General features: G+C 43.7%; 1 protein-coding gene across 3 annotated transcripts in view; it reads left to right on the top strand.

The window, feature by feature from the left end:
- LOC115379393 (alsin-like) overlaps window positions 1-22,500 on the top strand; it is a 40,903-nt gene that overhangs the window by 685 nt on the left and 17,718 nt on the right. The window contains exons 2-27 of one of the 3 annotated variants that reach the window (XM_030080034.1): window positions 65-95; window positions 283-335; window positions 1,153-1,361; window positions 2,497-2,657; window positions 3,373-3,600; window positions 5,239-5,456; window positions 6,064-6,096; window positions 6,196-6,396; window positions 6,830-6,939; window positions 7,620-7,846; window positions 8,197-8,290; window positions 8,678-8,823; window positions 11,127-11,283; window positions 11,637-11,733; window positions 11,955-12,032; window positions 12,562-12,777; window positions 12,939-13,110; window positions 14,103-14,298; window positions 14,804-14,869; window positions 15,327-15,486; window positions 16,759-16,890; window positions 17,004-17,132; window positions 19,857-19,927; window positions 20,459-20,525; window positions 20,918-21,096; window positions 22,159-22,224. In XM_030080034.1, coding sequence (XP_029935894.1) covers window positions 1,345-1,361; window positions 2,497-2,657; window positions 3,373-3,600; window positions 5,239-5,456; window positions 6,064-6,096; window positions 6,196-6,396; window positions 6,830-6,939; window positions 7,620-7,846; window positions 8,197-8,290; window positions 8,678-8,823; window positions 11,127-11,283; window positions 11,637-11,733; window positions 11,955-12,032; window positions 12,562-12,777; window positions 12,939-13,110; window positions 14,103-14,298; window positions 14,804-14,869; window positions 15,327-15,486; window positions 16,759-16,890; window positions 17,004-17,132; window positions 19,857-19,927; window positions 20,459-20,525; window positions 20,918-21,096; window positions 22,159-22,224 — 3,221 coding nt within the window. In that variant the 5' untranslated portion in view covers window positions 65-95; window positions 283-335; window positions 1,153-1,344. The remainder of the gene's footprint in view (window positions 1-64; window positions 96-282; window positions 336-1,152; window positions 1,362-2,496; window positions 2,658-3,372; window positions 3,601-5,238; window positions 5,457-6,063; window positions 6,097-6,195; window positions 6,397-6,829; window positions 6,940-7,619; window positions 7,847-8,196; window positions 8,291-8,677; window positions 8,824-11,126; window positions 11,284-11,636; window positions 11,734-11,954; window positions 12,033-12,561; window positions 12,778-12,938; window positions 13,111-14,102; window positions 14,299-14,803; window positions 14,870-15,326; window positions 15,487-16,758; window positions 16,891-17,003; window positions 17,133-19,856; window positions 19,928-20,458; window positions 20,526-20,917; window positions 21,097-22,158; window positions 22,225-22,500) is intronic. The other 2 variants (XM_030080035.1, XM_030080033.1) reach the window with 2 other exon arrangements.

Genomic DNA, 22,500 nt, shown 5'->3' with positions numbered 1-22,500 from the left:
TAAAGTGTCATCTTTTTAAAGTTACTGTAAACACGTTCATAACATTTCTGTTTTTGTCATAAAGGAATGGCAACTACAGCAGCCAGGATTTTACTGTAAGTTTACCTTTTTTTTTTTTTTTTTTTTTTCCTTATGTTGACTTGAACGCACCACAGCTCTTCACTAGGCTCTTAATTTGAAGCTTCAGCCCCTTAATTATAACTGAAGGCTAAAAACTTTATCAAATTAAGATAAATAGTTAAGGAGCTAATCAAAGTTTCCTGATGTCCCTCAATGCAACAGCTGCTCAGGGATCAATAGATCGACTGTGGATGTTGTTTATTGATCCCAAATTGGTAAGCAGGTGTCCAGCTGGTACACAGGTGCTCACTGACTGGTTTGATGATGATGATGATGATGATGATGATGATGATGATGATGATGAAGATGCTGTGGCCTTCACACTCCTCACGTCTCAACCTGCTGAACACCTGTGGCAGCTTTTGGACTCTCCATCATCATCATCATCATTGTCACCATTAAAACACCAAATGAGGGAGAATCTTTTGGTGAACGAAGCTCCTACCCCCCAGGTGAGTTCTAGCTGACGCACTGCATGCTGGGAGTTGAGTTGCTGGAGGAGGTGGAGGGCTGCAGCGCCTTGGGCTAAGGCTGCCTTGAAAATGTCTCATCACCTCATTATCATGTCCATAATCCCATATTATAATCTGATATCGCTGTATGGATGTCATGCTGACATACACACACACACACACACACAGGAAAACAGTGTGTGTGTGTGTGTGTGTGTGTGTGTGTGTGTGTGTGTGTGAGTGGCACATTCCTGCACACCATGGTGACCTTGACTATTCACAGTTACAGATAAGACTGCTGTGTGAGAGAATGTGTGTGTGTGTGTGTGTGTGTGTGTGTGTGTGTGTGTGTGTGTGTGTGTTAAAGTTTGTAAAACTTAAAGGAGTATTCCAGCATTTTGGGTGAAATCCCCCTTTTCCCTCCCCTGACTTCTCCAGACTGGGACCAGATGTTGGACACCATGTCCACCTCTGGACGTCCACTGGTTCAGTTCCTGTGGGTAGCATTTTCTGTTAGCTTAGCATAAAGACTTGAAGTCTATGGGAGTCTTTAGCCTGGTTCTTCTCTCTGTTTCCACAGAGAACAACAGCATGAGGCCAGATGAACCGAAGAGGTGATAAAACAAGAAGAGGATCCACTTGCTTCTGACAGATTGACCCATTTTCCTCAGTGGACACATGATGCTCACCATGGAATAAAAACAACAGCAATAATAACAATAAATAATAGAAAGATGCCTTCACTGTCCTGTGACATGGAGAAGCTGAAGTGATGGAGGACAGAGAGAGGTAGACACACACACACACACACACACACACACACACACACACACACACACACACACGTACAAGGCGAGCTGTATTTCACTTCAGTAAAACACTTCTAGCTGCTGCTTTCACTTTCCTGCTGTGTTTTTGGGTTTAGAGACAAAGTCAGAGTGAGAAATGAAAAACTGTTGGTGCTGTGATATAAAAAGCAGTTTTACACATTTCAGCGTATTTGCTTGTTCTGAACGCGTAACATGACATGAACACTAGGTGGCGATGTGAACAACAAAACTCTGTAAACTGTATTTGAACTAGAGATGCACGATAACATCAGCACGTCAGTCAGTATCGGTCAATATAGGCTTTATTAAATATCAATATTGGTTTTCTTCAAAAGAAAATGTCATATAACAATAAATATGACACGTTGTACAGATCTGAAGCTGAGGTAGTTTTCTCATTTTGCCCGGTGAACGTGCCCATTTTGTAAAGTGTGTGTGTTTTTTGTTGCATCTGCCAGTGGCCGTCACAATAAGAGCAGCCATAATGACAATAAAATGTTAATCCCACCACAGGAGAAAAAAAAAAAATCAGCCAGAAGAGTCAGAAAATTTTGGCATATCACATATCAGCGGTGGCAAAACAATTTATTGATTGATTTAAAGTAAAAATAAAAAAAGACACAAATTTGTGAGTTTTTTTTCTTGCAAATTATTTCTGTCTTTTCTCAAAAAAATAACAATGATAGCGATGATCATTTTTCTCATAAATTTGTTTTTTTCTTGTAAATTTGTGTCTTTATAATCTCAGAATTTACATTTTTTCCTCATAAATTTTCCACTTTAATCTCAGAGAATATTCGAGTCTTTTTCTTGCAAATTTAAGACTAAAATCTTGGAAGTGGTCCTACTACGCCGCCGCAGAGCTGATTGTTCTGCTTGATGTGTGCACTTTAACTTTGCCTCTCCTGTAGGAGCTGTGGTTAGAAACAGCAGCAGGGTTCACCACACCTATGCAGGTTCACCACACCTGTGCAGGTGAATGAAGCTGCACACCTGCAGAGTAAACACCACAAACCACAGAGAGCCGGGGCCAAGTCCTAACACCACTGTGTGTGTGTGTGTGTGTGTGTGTGTGTGTGTGTGCGTGCGCGCAGCCCTGTGGACGAGCAGGGCCCCTCCCCTGCGGACCGAGGTCTGCTCCACCTCTGGCCGCCAGGGGGCGCCACCGAGCAGCCGGGCCTGGAGCGAGTGCTGCTGTCCCGGCCGGTGGTCCAGGTCGCTCTGGGAGAGTACCACGGCCTGCTGCTCACACTGGGTGAGGCGTGTGTGTGTGTGTGTGTGCAGCAGTTAGAGCCACAATATTAAAATCCTTCTTTCAGGTTAAAGCAGCAAGAATTGAAACAAAAAACAACCAGATTTTTATTTTGTTTCTACTTTTTGTTTTCAGTTTCACTTAAGTTTGGTTTAATTTTTGAAGTGGGCTTGCCGGTTTAGGTTAGTTGTCATTTCTTGAAAATGCTTGGTGTCACTTCAGTTTTTATTGGTCTCTGTGTCAGTTTTAGTTTTTTTGAGTTGTAACATTGGCTGTCCAGAAGTCCAGAAACGTGTTTGGTTTTAATTGGAGCCTCTCCCGCCCGCCCGCTTCAGTTAGTTAGTTAGTTAGTTTCTAAAGCCTTGTTTTTATTTTTATTTCAGTTGACAAAAATGTTTTTTTTTTTTCATACCTAGTTTTTGTCAACAATAATAATAATAATAACTTTGGACCATCCCATTGACTCTGAATGTTTTTTGGATATTTTATGTTATATAGAATCAAACTGGTGAGGGAGCGCTTCAGTTTGAAAAAGTCCTGAAAACACAACAGTGCTGCTGCTTTTAGGAAAACTCATGTGGAGGACTTTATTCTGCTGATGGAAAACTGGAGTGAAGAAAGTGTGAAGGCTCTGAAAGTTCATGTTCATATCGTCGTGGAATGAATGGAAACCAGCGGCTGGAGGAAAGTGGTTTTATTTAAGTATTTTGTGCCGCAGGAGGGCTGGTGTATTCGTTCGGCGAGCTGTCGTGGAGGCAGGGCCTGAGCGTCCCGGCGGCGTCGCCCCTGCTGGAGATCTCCCTGACGGGCAGGACGGTGGTGCGCGTCGCCGCCGGCGGCTTCCACTGCGGAGCGCTGAGCGAGCAGGGCGGCCTGTACATGTGGGGCGAGAACGGAGCGGGACAGTGCGGCGTCACTGAGAGGGGAGGAGCCAACAGCAGATCAGGTGACGGCTTTACTGCAGCTCTTTGATTTATTCAGGCTGCCTGCAGCTCCCTAAAAAATCTTAACATGTCTTCATCTCCATTTTGTCAATATCAGGTTTGAAAGTCATTAGAAAGTCTTTCATTTGAATTTTTGAGGTTTTCATTTGATCTTTTTTCATGTATTTATTTTTGTCAATCAGTCAAGTTCACACACAGCAGTCTCCACTCACCTGTTCACGCTGCACTAACCGGCTGTACCTTCCTGCTCTGCATTAAGCAGCAGCGGGCTAGCTAACCTGAAGGAAACTGGACTACATGTGTAGCGCTTACCTTGATGTTTACCTGCTGTGCTTATTGCAATACGAAAAAGGAGCATTTGTGTAAAACTTGGACTTAAATTTGATTAAAATTTGTCTTCTGCAGGTATTAAAGGGCATTAAATTGAATTCTCTGACACCTGGAGACACCCTGTCATTACTTATGGTAACTTAATTTTTGGGCTCTTTCCCCTGCAGAGAAACAGCAGCATTCAAAAACCTCACTGATATTCACGCCACCTACAGAGAGCGGCTGACATGCGTCCTTTACAGTCGGGCCCTCTGAGCCGTTCAGCCAGTTAATTAGCAATCACACCTCAGTTTGTAATTACCTACCTAGGATTGTAATTAATGTGCATTGGCTGGACCTGGATCCCAGGCTGTGCTAATAGGTTTTTATCATTCAAAGGTTGTACAGACTGCTTTCTTTACGCGCCTGTTCACACGATTCATGTGCGTCAAATAGCTGAGGGACACTGATGCAAAGAGTTTGTTGCTGTTGGTCCCGACACTCTCCAGTCAGGAAATCATGAGTCAGCACAAAACAATGGAGAAGAAGCCGTCTCTGCATGACTGTTTTATGTTTTTGGAATACAATCCTTATTGTTTTAAAGATTTGGCAGGCCGCTAAAAAAGCTCCTGCTGTTCATCAGTCCCTGTTGCTCCTGCAGGGCGTCCGGGTCCGCGGTGCTGCTCTGGGCCTGACGGACGTAGAAACTGTGCCTTCACTGCATGATATTAAAGCTTCTTTTGTCACTGAGAGAAAACAAGCCTTCCCACCTGTTTCCATGCTGGGACCCACAGTTTGAAAACCATCATCCTAAACCAGTCAGCCACAACAGCTGCGTCTGAAAGCTCTGTGTAAAGAGACAGAAAAGAAGCCAGACCTGAAGCAAAGCACCTCGGAAACGTACCTGAGCAGCTGCTCCTGTCCGAGCCTGCCCTGAACGCCTCGGGGAAATGTTTTACGGCTGGAGAGACAAAGACATCAGGGAGGGTTAGGGTTGGCCGCTTTCCAGATGCACGTTGCCGCCTCAAAGACGTCACAATTAAACAGCCCCTCCATTTTTTCATCATGTCCTTATCAAAATATTTCAGGATTTCGATGAAACGTTTTCATGAAACTGAGGTTCTTAAATCGTCTTAATGTGGACAGAACAAGAGGAACCAAGTCGGTACTTGGTTCCTCTTGTTCCCTAAATCACACAACTCATGCAGAGTCTGGAAGTGAGTTTAACACTTTGGTAAAGGAAGTGTTTCAATGCTTCATTCACATTTTGGTCATGGAGAAGTTTGGGTGCAGTTGCAGGAACCTGACCGTCGTTCCCGTGTCGTGTGCAGGCGGGGCGGCCGGCGGCCCGGTGCTGGTGGCCGAGCCGTGTCTGGTCAGCGTGCTGGACGGCGAGGCGGTTCCCCCGGTGGCGGTGCGGCTGGTGGATCTGGCCTGCGGCAGGGAGCACAGCCTGGCTTTGTCGGCCCAGAACGAGGTGTGGGCCTGGGGCAGCGGCTGCCAGCTGGGCCTGGTCACCTCCACCTTCCCTGTGTGGAGGCCCAAGAAGGTAAAACCGCTCACCTCGTTTTTGTTTCCCTGTTACAGCGGGGGCTCTGCAGAGTTTTTTTGTTTCCCACGATGAAGATCAGGTCAGGCAGTGTCGTCCATTGTGGGCATGAAAAGCCCTTTGAGAGTGTAAACTGTGATATCGGCTTTAAAGAAACGCTCCAAATCCCCTTTCCCCTACTTCCTCAGAGTCCAGATGTTGGACACCATGTCCACCTCTGGACGTCCAGCGGTTCTGTTCCTATGTGTAGCATTTCCTGTTAGCTTAGCATAAAGACTTGAAGTCTATGGGAGTCATTAGCCCGGCTCACTGCGATAGACAGAAGAATAAATGTGTTCAGTGGTTACGGATCCGCCATCTGACTCTGAACTCACCTCTGAAATAGCGTATCTAGACAAATTACTACATGAAACCAAAATTTAAAAAAAGCAAAAAGGTATGTTATGGATGAGTTCAAGCAAGATTCTCTGTCTAGACCAAATCGTCCAGTGATTGTCAGCAAATGTATTGATTTTGAAGTAAATTTGATTAATTGAAATAAATTAAAAAGTGTTCCATGTCCATGACTTGAAGCAGCAGTTTTGTGTGTTTTCCGTCTCTCCACCAGGTGGAGCACTTGGCAGGCAGACATGTGATCCAGGTAGAGTTTCTTTATTCCAAAATATCCTCCCAGCCTCAGTAAAGTGACTCAGTGAAAACGTGGCTGTGTTGGTGTGACGTGGCGCTGCGTGTCCTGCAGGTGGCGTGCGGCGGCTACCACAGCCTGGCGCTGGTTCGCTCTTTGCCTCCTCACAGCTACGATACCCAGAATCCCTCTGAGCAGAGTGGGCGGGGCAAGTCCCCCCTCCGCTTGGCTCCGGAGAGGGAGGAGCTTGACTCTGTTGACGACGCCCACTACTGCCCGCTGGGGGTGGAGCTAACCGAGGTCACACCTGGGAAGGTACACAGACAAGCTGCAAGTCACTTCTCCACGTTGACAAGTCGCTTAGTCTTTTAATCTTCCTGTGCGATGAAATAATTCGGCTTCTAATCAGCTTCTTTCCAGAATTTTCTTGAGTCAAATGTTTAATCAACTGAGCGACACACATGGAAATGATGCAGGCAAATTTGTAAATAAATTCTTACACACTTGAATTTGTGTATTTAGTTGTTTAAGTGACAAACTGCACCGTTTTGTCTCAACATTTTCTTGATGTCCTTCCACACTAAACCCACTCAGACTCAGCTGTAACGCAGTTGGTAGTGTAACGCAAGATTTTAACAGTGAAGATGAGACTGAGTGAGTTGTCACGATGGAGATGTTTTGATTTATTTTGTCTGTCAGCTCCTCCTCGGTGTGTTTACCGGCCGTGTTGTGGTTGTGTGTGACCCAGGTGTGTCCGAGGAGGCGCAGCCACGGCCGGAGGCTCCTGCCGGGGGGGAAGTCGGCCAGCAGCAGCCCGGGCTCCAGAGCCGGCTCGTCTCCATCTCCTGACACTTTACAGTACAGCATCACACACACACACACACACACACACACACACACACACAGAATACACACGTCTGCGAGTCTGTTGCTGAGGAATATTTTAGTTTTGCTGATTTTTTTTTTTAGTCTGTTTATTCTGTTGGTGATGTTACTGAGGCCAAATCTGTTTATTTTACCTTTTAATTTTTTGCATTTAATGAACGTTTTTTGCTAACTTTGCAGCGCTTTGTGAATTTGTTTTGAAAAGCGCCGTATCATCAGATTTTATTTTGCCGACCCTGTCATCCTGCATGCTCGGCTAAAAGTGTGGTGAATGTTTTTTTTTTTTTTTTTTTATTATTATTATTTGTATTTACACTGAACCAGCCAAGCAGTTTTTTGTTTAATGGGAATGAGAATGCAAAATATAAGCACAAAGGAGTAAATATAAGCAAATTTAATAAATGTGACAGTGACTGATTCAGTAGATTTCAGGTTATATCACCCAGCCCTAATCTGTCTTTATTTTTTCACTCATTAGAATATACGTAATAAAAAGTTAACATATAAATTTACTCTTAGATTTATAGTTGTAAAAATATAATAAAGTAACAAAAAAGTTTTTGTTATAGAAGCTAATCTTTCCTAAAAGTGGATCTCTCTCTCTCTCTCTCTCTCTCTCTCTCTCTCTCTCTCTTCACTATAAAACCTGACAGCAGGAATCCACCAATCAGGGCCCAGCCTGAGTCTGACGGACAGGTGGATTCTCAGACAGACGGCAGCTCTAAGCCCCTCCCACAGGCCGGCTGCAGGGCCAATAAGAATTCGGCGTTCCCTGACGAGGTGGAGCTTCAGGACTTCCTGCAGAGGCTCTCTGTCCGCTCATTGGAGGATCCGGATGTCAGTCAGGGAGAGACGAGCTCGCTGGCCAGTCACGCGTCAGGTCGGCGCCTCGTTCACGACTTTGTTTCCTGTTGAAGCTTTAAACGCACCAGAAATATTTTTTACTCTTGTTTATTGTTAAAAATAGAATCATGACACTTAACCAGCCTCTGAAAAAAAAAACAACCAAAGTATGAAGTTGATGGAGATATAAATGGACAAAAAGGAAGGAGATTTTAGACTGAGGCTGGAGGCAGATGAATAGTTGCTATTTTTACTGATAAATGGAAAAAAAAGACTCCTCAGGTTTCAGAAAATCTCTGGATTAACAGACTAAATCTGTCTTCTGTCTCTCTCTCCTCTCCTTTGGTCGTCTGTCACACCGTCCTCCTCCTGTCTGTCTCTCTGCAGACGACAGCTGTCTGTCCTCGCTGCCTGAACGCTGCCTGGACCCGTTCGGCTCCAGTTACGAAGACGACTCGCCGGTCAGGAGACCAGCCAGCCGGTACGAACCGCCTCAGCTCCGCCTCGTCAGGAAGAGCCCAAAACAAACAAACAAACAAACAAAGGCAGCAAGAAGGCTGACTTTGTGTCGTTTACAATGAAAATCAGAATCAGAGGATCAGAAATACTTTAACCCGACTCACTTCATACGTATCAGCAGAGAGAAATCCTAGAAAATATTTACCAGTGAAGTTCTGTGGAAGTGAACATCACCGTTTCATAAAACAACATTTCATAGAAACATTTAATTAAAAACGACCAAATGAGCTGTACAAAGATTTTTTTTTTTTTAATTTGGTTAGAATCTGTCTCAAAAAGGTTTTATATGACATGATGACACGTAGCTCACTGAGACGCCCTGGCGTGACCTTTGACCCTGTTCCCGCAGCGCCCCCCCACTCGGCGTGGAGGAGGTGCAGCTGTGTGTGCAGGAGGCGCTGCAGGCGAGGAAGAGCTCCAGCCTCACCGACATCAACCAGAAGGAGGCGGCGGCGGCCAGCAGGAGGCGCTCTCTGCCGGGGAGCCCGAGCCACGGTGAGACACGCTGCCTTTTTTTTTTTTTTTTTTTTTTTTTTTAAATAAAGTTTCATAAACAAAATGCAGCAGCTGCTGATGGAACCTGAGGATTTTTATTTTCATTTTTCAGACTGTTTCTCTCTGTTAAAGCTGAAATATGCAACATTTTATCTTTAAAATAACAAAGACTACTATTAGTGTAATTTACTTTTCTTTTTACAGTTTTTGGCGGTAATTTTGTGATAATGGTATGGTAATTTTCTCTTAATTTAATTTTAAATAGTTAAGTAGAAATATTCTTTTCTAGCAAATACTTTACTATTTGTTTTTTTTCAGGTTTTTTGTTAATTGTTCTGGTAGAATTTGTGGAGATTTTCTGGTAATTACCGAGGTTTTTTTCAATATATATTTTGCTAATACTCTGGGGAGGTCCTGGTAATTTTCTTGGAAATTTGTACTATTTTCTAAAAGTATTTTTCTCACCTTTTCTTTTTGTTAAATTTTTCCAGTTTTTTAGGTACTATTGTGGTAATTGTATGATCATTTTGCTGTAATTTCGTTGCTTTTCGTTGCTCTATTTGTGCTAATTTTCTGTTACGGTTTTTGGCGTTTTTTCCTCGTGATTGTCTCGTCTCATTTTTTGTTTTGTGTTTTAAACAGTTTTTTAGTAATTGTCTCGGAAAGTTCAAGTATTTTTAAAAAATACATTTCTGGTCTTTATTTCAGGGTTAGGGTTAGTTATAGTTTTACACATATATGGGTAATTTTGTGGTAATTTCCTTGTGATTTCCTTTTAGATGTATATTGTGTTTCTGAAAGGACTCTGCTCAGGTTTCAAAGGGGAGAGTGTTTTCACGTCACCGCCTCCTCATAACTAATGAGATGTGATGGTTGGATTGATTTCTCAGCCCCGTCAGTCAGCTCAACTCACAGTTCAGGTTTTCTCAGTCGACATTTCCCAGAGGAAGACTCTCCTGCAGAGCGGCTTCTGCGTGTAAACCTCAGGAGGAAGTCGCCGATCAGCAGACGCAGCAGACCAACTTCTGCTTTTCCGGCTCGGCCGCCTTTCACAATGAAACCAAACTGAAGTCAGACTGTCGAACACCTATCAGACCTTTTTAAAACTTTAATTTGCCTCTGAAAGGGTTCGTTTGGTGTTCATGTTCATGAGCTGTGATGTCGTGAGCTGCAGAGTGAAACCCAGCAGACCCTCCACTGCCGCCCTGCTGGAAAATGACTTAGCAGTCTGTCCATTACATTTAGAGAGAGTGTGTGTTGTGTGCAAGCCACATGTTTGGCCTGCGGGTGGCGCTAGAGGAGAGTCAACAGGGTTTGTCGTCTGGGGAGCGTCTGGGGGTGTGTTTTTCAAAACGTCAGGACAAACTGAGGTGTGTTTGCTCGGTGTGAGGTGTTGAACGGACGGACATCCAGGCCAGAGAAACACTGTGTGGTATCAGAGCGTCACATCCTGCCTGTGCTCACAGTCGGTTTCTAATGGTTTCTAATGTCTTACAGGATCATTTTGGTTATTTTCGGTCTTGCATCATGGCTTCAGCTGGACGTCAGTACAGACCTGAGTCGACACATGGATATTTTAGGCAACTTCCTGATTTATTATTTTAAATTGATCAATTTGTGTCCGACCAGTCATTGAGAAACTGCAGGTTCGCTCGTGAAACTAACACAATGCAGAATTACATGAAACAGAAGAGACATGCAACAAATCCCCAGCAGACAGGTTTGACAGAGGAAGATAGAACAACTGCTCTTTCCATCTTTCTGGAAAAATCCTACGTTCCATGTCGACCTCTTGCTTTTTCACAGCAGCTTTGATCGTCAGAACACATGAGCCAACCTACTGGGTTTAACTTTACTACCAGACGACTCGACTGAATTTATCATCATGTATCATCAGTCATATCATAGAAACCATATTTTTTCTATCACACATAGTTGATAATACTTAGATGTGAGTCTTTTTGTGGCCAGACCTCTGCTCTAATTATTTGTGCTGAAGGCCTCATTACTTCTGGAAGTTGTGTCTGTGACTGAAAACCAGCAGAGAGTTTGTGATGATGCAAACTGTCAGTTATCTGGTCCTGAAACGCTTCATTCAGAGCCAAATTTTTGATTTGAGAAGCAGTCAGTTGTAAGTCAGCGAGCACAAAAAGCTGCTCGCCCTCAACTTCACCTGTTAGCAGCAAAACGTTTTGTCCGCTCTGTTCACTGTGAGGCGAGGCGGTCAGCGGCCTCAGAGGAATTCTGATCTTTCTAGAAGGTGTGAGGAGCACGTGGTGATGTGGTGATGTGGTGTCCCGCAGGCTCCCCGGGGCGGCGGCGTCCTGCAGGTCGCGGGACGTCCTGCGGCAGCCGGGCGGCTGACGAGGCTGCAGACGAGCTGCCCAGCCTGCGGACGGAGGTGTGGAGCTGGGGCCGAGGAACCGAGGGACAGCTGGGCCACGGAGACCAGCTGGCCAGGTCCACACACACACACACACACACACACACACACACATACACACACAGAGAGACACATACACACACACACACACACACACACACACACACACGCACTCTCCTTCACAGCTGACATATTGAGTTTGATTTGATGTTTTTCTCTGTTCATTTTGTTTGAGAAGGTGTCAACATGTTATTCTTCCTCCTCCTCTTCCTCCTTGCCCTTGTCCTCCTGTTCCACCTCCAGCTTCTCCTCTTCCTTCTTGTCCTCCTCCTCCTTTTCCTCCTGTTGACTCAACCATGTGTGTGTGTGTGTGTATGTGTATGTGTGTGTGTGTGTGTGTGTGTGTGTGTGTGTGTGTGCGTGCGTGCAGACTCCAGCCTCTGTGTATTAAGAGTCTGTCAGGAGAGGAGGTGATAAAAGTCGCTGCAGGCTGCCATCACTCTCTGGCTCTGACCGCCCAGTGCCAGGTAACACACACACACACACACACACACACACACACACACACACACATACACATAACCTATTAGACTTAATTATATAGAATATTTGTTCCATTTTGATTTCTGTCAGCCTGACTTTCATTACATTTATTTTCTCCTTACACACACACACACACACACACACACGCACACACTCTCTCTCTCTCTCACACGCACACACACACACCCCTCGCTGTGTGTTGCAGGTGTATTCGTGGGGCAGCAACATGTGCGGGCAGCTCGGTCACGTCAGCAGTCCTGTAACTGTTCCCCAGCTGACCAAGGTACAGCAATCACCCATTCATGCACTCACTCATTCATGCTTTTGTTCACTCGTTCATTAATTTTCTTTATGCACAGTCACTCATTCAGATACTGAAATACTGTTTCATTAATTCATTCGTTCATTTAGTCAATCAAGTTTTCAATCATTTGTTCATCAGACTGCCAACTCATTAATTTAATACATTCATTCATTCATTTTTGACTCATTGATTCTCACTTGCACATTCGTTCAAACACACACACACACACACACACACACACACACACACACACACACATTTATACTTCCAGATGGTCACTTTTCAACCATTGGTTTATTTATTCATTTTTTTTTGTTCTGTGAAATGCTCATTCATCCGTTCATGTGTTTGATTATTTAAATATTTGTTAGTTCTTTTAATTTTTTTTTTTAACATTCATTCATGCGTTCACCAGCATGTTTTTCATGTGTTCATCAGCTGAACACACTCTCATGAGTCCATGTAGAAGTGAAAGGTGTGTGTGTTTTGTCCCTGTGGGCTGCCGTAGCTGTCTGAGGGGCTGCGGGTGTGGGACGTGTCGGCCGGACTCAGTCACTCCCTCCTATTGGCCGACGGAGACTGCGTTCAGCCAATCATCTTCTACTGCGGTCAGCAGCGGCAGCAGGAGGCGGAGCCTGCGGGAGGTCAGAGGTCGTGGCAGAGGTCGCCGAACCGAGCGGAGGCGTACACGGTCAGACCGACGCTGCTGCCGTTCTGCATGGAGGTCAGAGCGGATTATCAGATTATTAACCCGGAGAATCAGCCAGAAATTAGTGAAAGTTTACGGGAAAAAGACCTGAAATTAGAAAACAGAAATTAAGACAGAAAAAAGGAAAGACTTGCAAGTGACCAAAAAGTCCTGTGTGTGTGTGTGTGTGCGCGCAGATGGGGTACGTCAGCAGTGTGTGCGGTGGTGGTCAGAGCTGTGCGGCTTTAGCGGACCAGAACGTGATGGGCTTCGTGGCGGCGCTGCACGAGCTGGCGTCCAGCGAGCGGCAGCAGTTCTGCTGGCTGAGCGCCGTCAGGAGGAGCGTCCTGCAGCCGGCGCTCAGCCGAGGTGACGAGCACCGACGGCACTCTGACGACTCACACTCACAAGTCATACACTCTCTAGTCATACACTCTCTAGTCATACACTCTAGTCATACACTCACAAGTCATACACTCTCTAGTCATACACACTCTAGTCATACACTCTCTAGTCATACACACTCTAGTCATACACTCACCAGTCATACACTCAGAAGAAAACATTCACAAGTCATACACTCTCTAGTCATACACTCTAGTCATACACTCTAGTCATACACTCACATGTCATACACTCATTAGTCATACATTCTCTAGTCATATACTCTCTAGTCATACACTCATTAGTCACACTCGCTAGTCATACACTCACTAGTCATACACTATCTAGTCATACACTCACTAGTCATACACTCACTAGTCATACACTCTCTAGTCATACACTCACTAGTCAAACACTCACTAGTCAAACACTCTCTAGTCATACACTCGTCATACACTCACTAGTCATACGCTCACTAGTCATACACTCTAGTCATACACTCGTCATACACTCTCTAGTCATACACTCTAGTCATACACTCGTCATACACTCTCTAGTCATACACTCTCTAGTCATACACTCACTAGTCAAACACTCTCTAGTCATACACTCGTCATACACTCTCTAGTCATACACTCACTAGTCATACACTCTAGTCATACACTCTCTAGTCATACACTCTCTAGTCATACACTCACTAGTCATACACTCACTAGTCATACATCTCCTTGATTGTGAATGAGTGTTATTTTGTTTTGAAAGGTGTGATAAATGAAGGTATTATTGCTGTTGTTGTTAGTATTACCATTAGTATTCATTTTTATTTTTTTAATGATGATTGCAGGGAGGACTTTTATTATGAAATTTAACCTGAACAAAACAACACATTGCTCCACGGCTGCCAGAAATCACAGAGGAAGTGTGTGTGTGTGTGTTGTGTGTGTGTGTGTGTGTGTGTGTGTCCGTGTCCCTCACAGACAGTGTGTGTGCGTCCCTCGGCCAGCCATGCGCTCGTCTCTTGTCCTCTCTGTCGGAGAGCTTCGTCCGGCTCTGCGTCCTGATTGGTCGACACTCCGTCTCTCTCAGCAGCTTCCTGTGGGACGCTCGGCGCCGTGATGTCACTTCCCTTCCTCTGCTGACGCACGCCGACCTCTTCCTGGACGCCTACAGGCAGCAAGTTCACACACACACACACACACACACACACACACACACACACACACACACATACATTTATCACAACATACACAGGTACACCTTTACATTTTTTTTGTTAAAACGGGTTTCTTTCTTTGCAGTACACTCTTCTGTTATTGTTTTGTTTTGGGTTTGTTTTCTTTTTTTGAGTTTTTTTGCCCAGTATTTTTGTTTTCATGTCTTTATTAATTTCTTTGCAGTTTCGTTTGGCCTTTTCTTTCCTTTTTGTTCTCTTTTTGCAATTTTTTGTGTAATTTCTCCTTTTATGTAGTACTACTTTTTTTTTTTTTTTTTTTTTTTTACAATTTTTCTGAGTAATTGCTATGTTTCTGCTAAACACTTTTTGTAACAAATTATTTTTTGTGAATTTTTTTTTTTTTTTTTTTTTTTTTTTTTGGCTTTTTTGGCTTTTTTGGTTTTCTTTGTTATTATTTGTTTATTTGTAGCGAGCTCAGACTGTGTGTCCTGCTCTGTTCCTCAGGTATTGCTCCTCGGTGGGAAACCTCCAGGTGATGGGCGGCATCGAGTGCCTCCAGAAACTCGGCCTGTGAGATTTTCTGTTTTTACTTTTCTCAGTTCAGACGGAAACCAGGGTGAAGTCTCAGTCTGGTGCTGATGTTGTAACCTGCAGTGAGAGCTCTGAGTGTGAGACTGAAAAGAAACCAGAGCAGCGCCGCTTCCTCTGTGTTTTTATGAGACACACTCTCTCTCTCTCTCTCTCTCTCTCTCTCTCTCTCTCTCTCTCTCTCTCTCTCTCTCTGTTTTAACATTGTTTTTTTGGGTTTTTTTTTTTACTTTTTGTAACGTAGCTTTTACTGAGAGGGTTTAAATATAATTTGCTCTGTTGAAGAAGAAAACTATTTTTTAGTATTTTATTTTATCTGAAAGATTTTGCACAGAAGCGCTTTGTTTGTAAATGAAGTCACTGTCTTGAAATGAGAAAGATGTAAATAGTGTTTTGTAAAAATCAAAAATCTCTCTCTCTCTCTCTCTCTCTCTCTCAGGCAGGCGGTGGGCGTGCAGCAGGCGTCTCTCTCTCAGCTGCTTGGTGACTCAGACGGCGTTGTTGCTGATGTTGATCTGGTTCAGTTGTTTTATCGTCCGCTGCAGCAGCTTCATCAGTACAGCCGCCTGCTGCTCAAACTGGCAACCTGCTACGACGTGGTGAGCGGCGCACACACACACACACACACCTTACCCGTTCATGTCTTCGTAACTGCACACTGTTTATTTAACCATTTTTCTATATTCTCAGTTTCTTGTGTCTGTATTTATTGTATGTATTATTGTTTTATATATTATTGTAGAATTATTGCACACATTTTTACATAAAGCACATACTCTTTTACAAATTAGAATTAATGCACAAAGTAGGATGTGCATTTTTTTTACAGAATGCAGGCAATGCACTTTTTTTTTTTTTTTTTTTACATTTTTTACACTTTATTTCTGATGCGCACATTTTTATATTTCTTGTTTTCCTTTTCTCTGTCTTATTCTTTCTTTCTGTCTTCTTTTCTCCTGAGAGTTAGAGCAGCTGCAGCTGACCCTCTTTAACCTCGGCGATCAAAAAAGTATTTCTGATTCTGATTCTGATTCTGATCTGTCTGCTTTTCCTTGATTTGTTTTTTGTTTGGATTTTTTTTTTATCTCACTTTTTGCAGTACGGATTGTTTTCCTCTTGATGATTTTTTTGAATTTTGCTGCTTGTTTTATTGTTTGTGGATTTTTCTTTTTTTCCTCTTACTTTCTGACTTTGCAATTTATTTTTCACACTTTTTCATCTTTTGCAATAGATTTTGTTTGTTTTGCTTTCTTTTCTTCTTTTTCTTTTTCTTTTACTTATTCATTATTTTTTCTATTTCTGCATTTTTGTTTGCTTGTTTTGTTTTTGTGTTTTGTTTCACTTTTCTTTTGCTTTTCCTTCTTTTTCTCTCCCACATCTTCATTCCTGTTTTCTGTCTTGTCTGTTTCCAGCAGCAGCAGTGTGACACACAACCTTATACTGTTGATTTCCGTTAAAGGTGCACTACGCAAAACAATCGAGACTTGGTTGTGGACTCAGCTGACAAATAAACAGAGTAAACAAGTCATTTGAGTCTACATGGTTCTCGTCACCCTCTCTCTCAGTTCATCTACAGTCAGCTTTACTGTCCATGATGAAGTAGTGTGGCATATTTAGGAAACATGACAGATGATGAGTAATAACTGAACGATAATCAGTAATATCTATTGACAGGAAAACTGTTCAGTAGCAATTCAGTTGATTCATTTCACATGCTGACAGTGCAGACACGTACTGTGTGTATGTGCATTTCTTTGGATTTATACTTTTTATTTTTCTTCTACCTCCTCTCTCCTCTCTCTGTCTCTCTGTCTCTCTCTCTCTCTGTCTCTCTCTCACTGTCTGTCTCTCTGTCTCCGTCTCTCGGCCAGTCCACAGCAGAGTACCTGTCTCTCCATCATGGCTTCTCTCAGTACGAGTCCCTGTCTGTCTCTCTGTGGAGGAGGAAGAAGGAGGCAGAGACCACCTTCCTCTTCTGGAAGACTCACTCGGGGAAAACCACCGTGAGTCTGTCTCTGTCTGTCTGTCTGTCTGTCTCTGTCTGTTGAAGCTGAAGCAGCAAAATGAAGTTTTCTGTGTGTGTGTGTGTGTGTGTGTGTGTGTGTGTGCGTGTCAGGAGGTCCTGCGGCTGCCCGAGCGGCGTGTTGTGTGTGAGAGCAGCGACAGATCTCTGACGCTGCAGAACGCCGGACGCTTCTCCAACCACTGGTTCATCCTGTTCAACGACGCTCTGGTGCACACACAGGTACACACACACACACACACACACACACACACACATCTTACTAATTTGGGCTGGGCCATAAATCAACATTACATCGATGTCATGACTACATCCTGGATATCTTGTCTTGTCCTGGTTTTAAAGGCTGCAACACTGTGAAGAGGTGACATTTTCAAAACTTATTAGGCCTTTGGAGCTGTTAAATTATTTGTCTCTACCTTTTTGGTCATCATATGCACATGACTAATGAGTGTTTATAAAAAAAAATTGCTTTTATCTTATAAATTAATTAATAGATGAATAGTCATCCCTACAATATCGTCACAATATTGGTACTGCGGCATTTGGTCAAGCGTATCATGATATTTGATTTTGTTCATATCGTCCAGCCCTATTATTCCAAAAGTTCCCCATAGTACACAAAGTTACCCAGATGTACTTAAAAATATCCCAAAAACTTGAAAAGTTACCCGCCAGTGCTTCAAAGTATGCCGAAGGCCTCAGAGAGTTACCTAAAAGCACAATTCTGTTTCAGTGCCTCAAAAAGTACCCATAAGTACCCACTTTGGCATACTTTTGAGAAGCTGTCAGAGCTCTTCCGGATATTTTTGTTACTTTAGGGTACATTTGGGTAACCGAGCATTTGCTGGATAGTACCCCAAAGTTCTCAAAAGTGCTAGAAGTTACTCAATTATATCTGAAGGTACCCAGAAGGCCCGAACAATTACCCAGAAGGGCTCAAGCAGTTGTCTCAAAAGCACTCCAAGGTGTTCTGAAGTAGGTTCTTGTGGGGTTCTTTAGAGAAACTGTTGGAGCTCCTTGAGATGTTTTTGGGTACCTTGGGGGTACGTTTGGGGAGCTGAGCACTTACTGAACAGAACCCCACAGTACCCCAAAGTACTCATACCCAGGAGGCCTGAACAACTACCCAGAAGTACTCCAAAGGCCTCAGAGTGACAAAGCACGGTTCTCAGTTTCTCAGAAGTACCATTAAAAAGTACCCATAAGAACCCACTCTGGGGTACTTTGGAGTAATTTTGAGAAACTCTTATAGCACTTTTGGATACTTGAGTTACCTAGGAGTACATTTAAGTACCACAAAGTTCCCAAAGATGCTAAAGGTTAACCAAAAGTAATCACAAGGCTTAAACAATTACCCATAAGTACTCCATGGTATTCTTAAAGTACTCAAACTGTTGCCCTAAGAGCACCCCAAAGTACGCCCAAGTGAGTCTTGGGGTGTTTTTGAGAAACTGTGGGAACATTGGGGACACTTTTCAAGAAGTACATCAAAGTATGAAAAATTCTTCAATCACCCAAATGTTCCCCAAAGTATCTGCACTTTGGGGAACATTTGGGAACTTGTAGGTGATTAGAAGGGCTCCTTGCTTGTTTCAGGATTTTATCTGGGAAGACATGTAAATCTATATATTTATATAGATGAGACTGAACACCTTGTTGACATGGAGATTTTTTTTACAGTGTACTTTTGGAATGTAAACTCCCATCTCTGTGAATTTGAGGATCGATGAAACGGATTTCATAAATATCACAGATTCATGCGTTAACAATGACTTTACACACACACACACACACACACACACACACACACTGTCCTGAAAGTTAATCCTGTCTGAATATGGCTTCAGCCTGGACAAAACCAGCCAGCTGTGTGGATTTAGGATTAGTGTGTGTGTGTGTGTGTGTGTGTGTGTGTGTGTGTGTGTGTGTGTGTGTGTGTGTGTGTGTGTGTGTGTGTGTGTGTAACAGTAACAGCTAATTAGTGGTGAAAGTGGTGGAGCTGGCAGTTTGAGCAGCTGAAGAAGATTATTTTTTCTGCATCTTTCTTTGCTGTGTGTTTACTGCAGCAACACATCTGACACTGCAGTTTAGAGGCTTCTCTCTGTTTGAAACACACACACACACACACACACTGCACACTGTGTTTTTGGATTACTTTTGGCTTCATTTAGTTTTCATTTTAGTTGAGCATCGTTTAAAGAGACATAACACATTAGCCTTTGTGTGTTCAGTCTGTTTCCTCCCTTGCTTTAAGTTTCATACAGTTGAGTTTCCTTGTGGCTAGCTTAGGTTGGGTTTAATTTACTCTGTGTTAGTCTAATTTCAAGCTCAGGTTCAGGTTATCGTTATCGGCTCACACATGCAGTCGTCTCGCAGCTTGGTGTAAATTAACAGACAGAAAAAAAAAAGCTTTGAAAGACTTCACTCCAGTTTCTCGTTCAAAATCCCCCCGGCTTCCTCAGACGCAGACAAGATGCTGGATCCAACTTTCACCTCAGTTGGCTTTGCTTCATCTGTGGTTTCAGCTCCTGCAGGTTTAACGAAATGAAATTCGGTCATGAGGAAAAAAAACAAAACAAAAAAAACACACGGTGACATAAAACCGAAAAACTTCTCACCACAAACCGTTCACTGAACTTTCCTGTCCGCATGAAAATGTCCCAAAAAAAAGTTTTCCCGGCTGACGATTGGCTGAGTCACTTCCCTGTTTGACCTGCGTTCTGCATCTCACACACACACACGCACACACACACACACACACTCAGCCAGTTAGTGGCCAGAAGAGGAAGTCGTCTTATTGATACCGATCAGCCGTGGGAGTTTGTGAACAGATTTGCTGGTAATCTGTGATATGAGGCAACATGGGAAGTTAGAGCAACTCAAGTTATTATTGTTGCATTATTGTATTTTTAGATTAGGATTTCTCCCTCTGTCTCTCCACAGTTCTCCTCTCACCACGTTTATCCTCTGAGCTGTCTGTGGGTCAAGCCTGTCACCGAGAACAGCAGCGGACTGTGAGTTCACACTAAATCACCTTTTTCCAGCAGGAACTCCTCGTTCGCTCGGCGTCTCTGCTCGGCTTCCAGAGGGTTCATTTAGTCTGGGAGCGTGTTGGATGTGAAAGTAGCCGCTTAACTCTGGACTTAGTCAGTAAACTAAAACGCCCCTCTGGCTGATGGAGGCACTTCTTTCTAGTTTGAGTCTCACTTCCTCCGAAACACAACTTGAAACTGGGAAAATCTGTTAAATCTTCTTAAAAAGTTCCTTATTCTGAATGTGAATCCGTTCATGAGCAATCATCAGTTTTACCTATAAATCTATTTAAAGGCTCTTTTGTTTTCTGTTTCACCTCATTAAACTGACTCATGTGCTTTTTACTTTTTTGCCTGTTTTCTTGCACAGATTTTATCCACCTTGCTTTGATTTATTTTTTGTACTTTGTAGCTTTACATGGTTTTCTTTTTTTAGTGACATTGTTTTGAAAAGCTCCATCAATAAAGTTATTAATATTGTGTTTTAAAGTTGTTAATATGGTGTTTTTGCAGCTACGCCATCAAGGTGACGTGTCCGGAGGAGAGTTTCACCCTGGTGGCCTCAACGCCGCAGGAGAAGGTGCGTTCATCATTTACGTGCCTCCGCTGCGTTTCCATCCAGCTGTTTTAACACAGATGTTGATGTTTTGAGTCCGACGGAGTGGAAAAGGCAAATTTGGACAAAATCAAATCAGATTTCCGCTGTGATGAAGTTATGTGACAAACAGAGATGGAGACACATCAGTGGAGCGAACAGGCCCGGGATCATCAGCTTTATCATGAAACAGTGGAAAAATATCTGTTTCTTTGATGTTTATGGTCAAATATTTCTCCACTGTGACTGTCAGAAAAGTCAGCGCACATTGTTTTTTTTATAGTTTTGTTTATTTTGGTCATTTCCAACGAATACAACATTTTGTGAGTTGGGTTGAAATGTGTTTAATGAGCCTTTTCTCTCTCTCTGTCTGTCAGAACAAGTGGCTTCGCTCTCTGAACCAGGCGGTGGATCAGTCGCTGGGCGGCGCAGGTCAGGGGTCGTCGCCGGGGGCAACAGCGGTGACTCGCACGGCCTCCTACACCTTCACCGCAGAGGGACGATTCAAAGACGCCCAGTACACCGGAGGATGGCTGGCAGGACGGGTTCACGGAAGGTGTGTGTGTGTGTGTGTGTGTGTGTGTGTGTGTGTGTGTGTTCTGTAGAATCTTATCTAAACGCAGCAGAGGCCTGTAGGATCAGGTGAAACAAGGTGTTAATGAATCTGAAGTCAAAATGCATCCAGGAAAGGAGTGACATTATCCGGTCAACGAGGACACATCATGGACTGTTTAATATTTTATTTGTTATATTACAGTTTTTAATAACATCCAAAAAACACTTTGAGGCCAGCAGCTGCTCCTCAGTCGAGTTTTACGCATCACTAAATGAAACAGGTCACACAACACAAACAGTGCAGAGCAGAGCAGAGACGCCTGCCGGCTCCAACAAACAGCAGCTCTGAGGTCAGTGCTGCAGGTTTCTCTGCTGTCTGAAGCTCATTATCCAGACAGTACTGGTGGCCTACATAGGGGGCGCCGGCGAGCGTCCGCTCTGCTTGTCCCACACACAGGGACGCTGCTTCACCTCAGGGAGCTCAGATGGAGTCCTGCTGTCGCCGTAGATGATCTGCTCGTGAGCTTTCACTCGGTGCACGAGCAGATCCGTCTCCTCTGCAGAGAAGCCTTCCTTCTTACCTGGAGAATCCTCCATTAGAACAGCAACCCACCAAGGTGTGACACACCTGGCAGTTAAAGGGGACGGGAGACGGCGCTCTGATTGGTTTACTGCATGTTACGCCCAAAACACAGCCAGGATTCATGAAGAGACTCAGTGCCAGCCTTTAGAGCCAGGAGCCTGGAGCAAACAGACTTTTTTACTCCGTTCGAGTAACAAAAGGTGGACTTGGACTCTGAAGGAGCTCAGAGCGATAAAACAGAGCTCTCGGTCTGCTTAGAAAATATTAGAAAACAGAATTTTTACTGTCGACAGGTGCAACACAACAGACTGACCCCCCATTTAGGTTTCTGGAGTTCTAAACGTGTATGTTAGGTTTATGAATATATGAACCAAAGTTACCTGGCAGTGCATTATCGATCTACTGAAACAGAATAAATAAACATAACAGTTCCTTCCCCTCAGTAGAAGCAGCTGGACAGTAAAATGTCCTGTTTTTCAGGGGGACCATGAAGTGGCCAGATGGGCGGAGCTACAGCGGGAACTTTAAGAACGGCCTGGAGGATGGGTCAGTACCAACCAGCCTGTTCACACTGACACACATGCTGGGTGCATGAGGAACACACACACACACACACACATACACACACACACACACACACTGGTGAAGTGTGTGTGAAGCTGCTTTGACACACAAACTGGCCTGGGCCTACCGGAAACAGCAGCCACTGCATTTACTTTTTTTTTTGTTTGTTTGTTTTTGTGTTTTGCTGAGCGACACAACACACTAATAAGCTATTAAAGGGCCATTCCAATGATTTTGAACAATTTGCCCATTTAATCT

The sequence above is a fragment of the Myripristis murdjan genome, chromosome 21, assembly GCF_902150065.1.
Source record: "Myripristis murdjan chromosome 21, fMyrMur1.1, whole genome shotgun sequence".
Classification (NCBI taxonomy): domain Eukaryota; kingdom Metazoa; phylum Chordata; class Actinopteri; order Holocentriformes; family Holocentridae; genus Myripristis; species Myripristis murdjan.
Note: the sequence above shows the minus strand (reverse complement) of the source record. Positions and strands in the feature narration are given on the sequence as shown.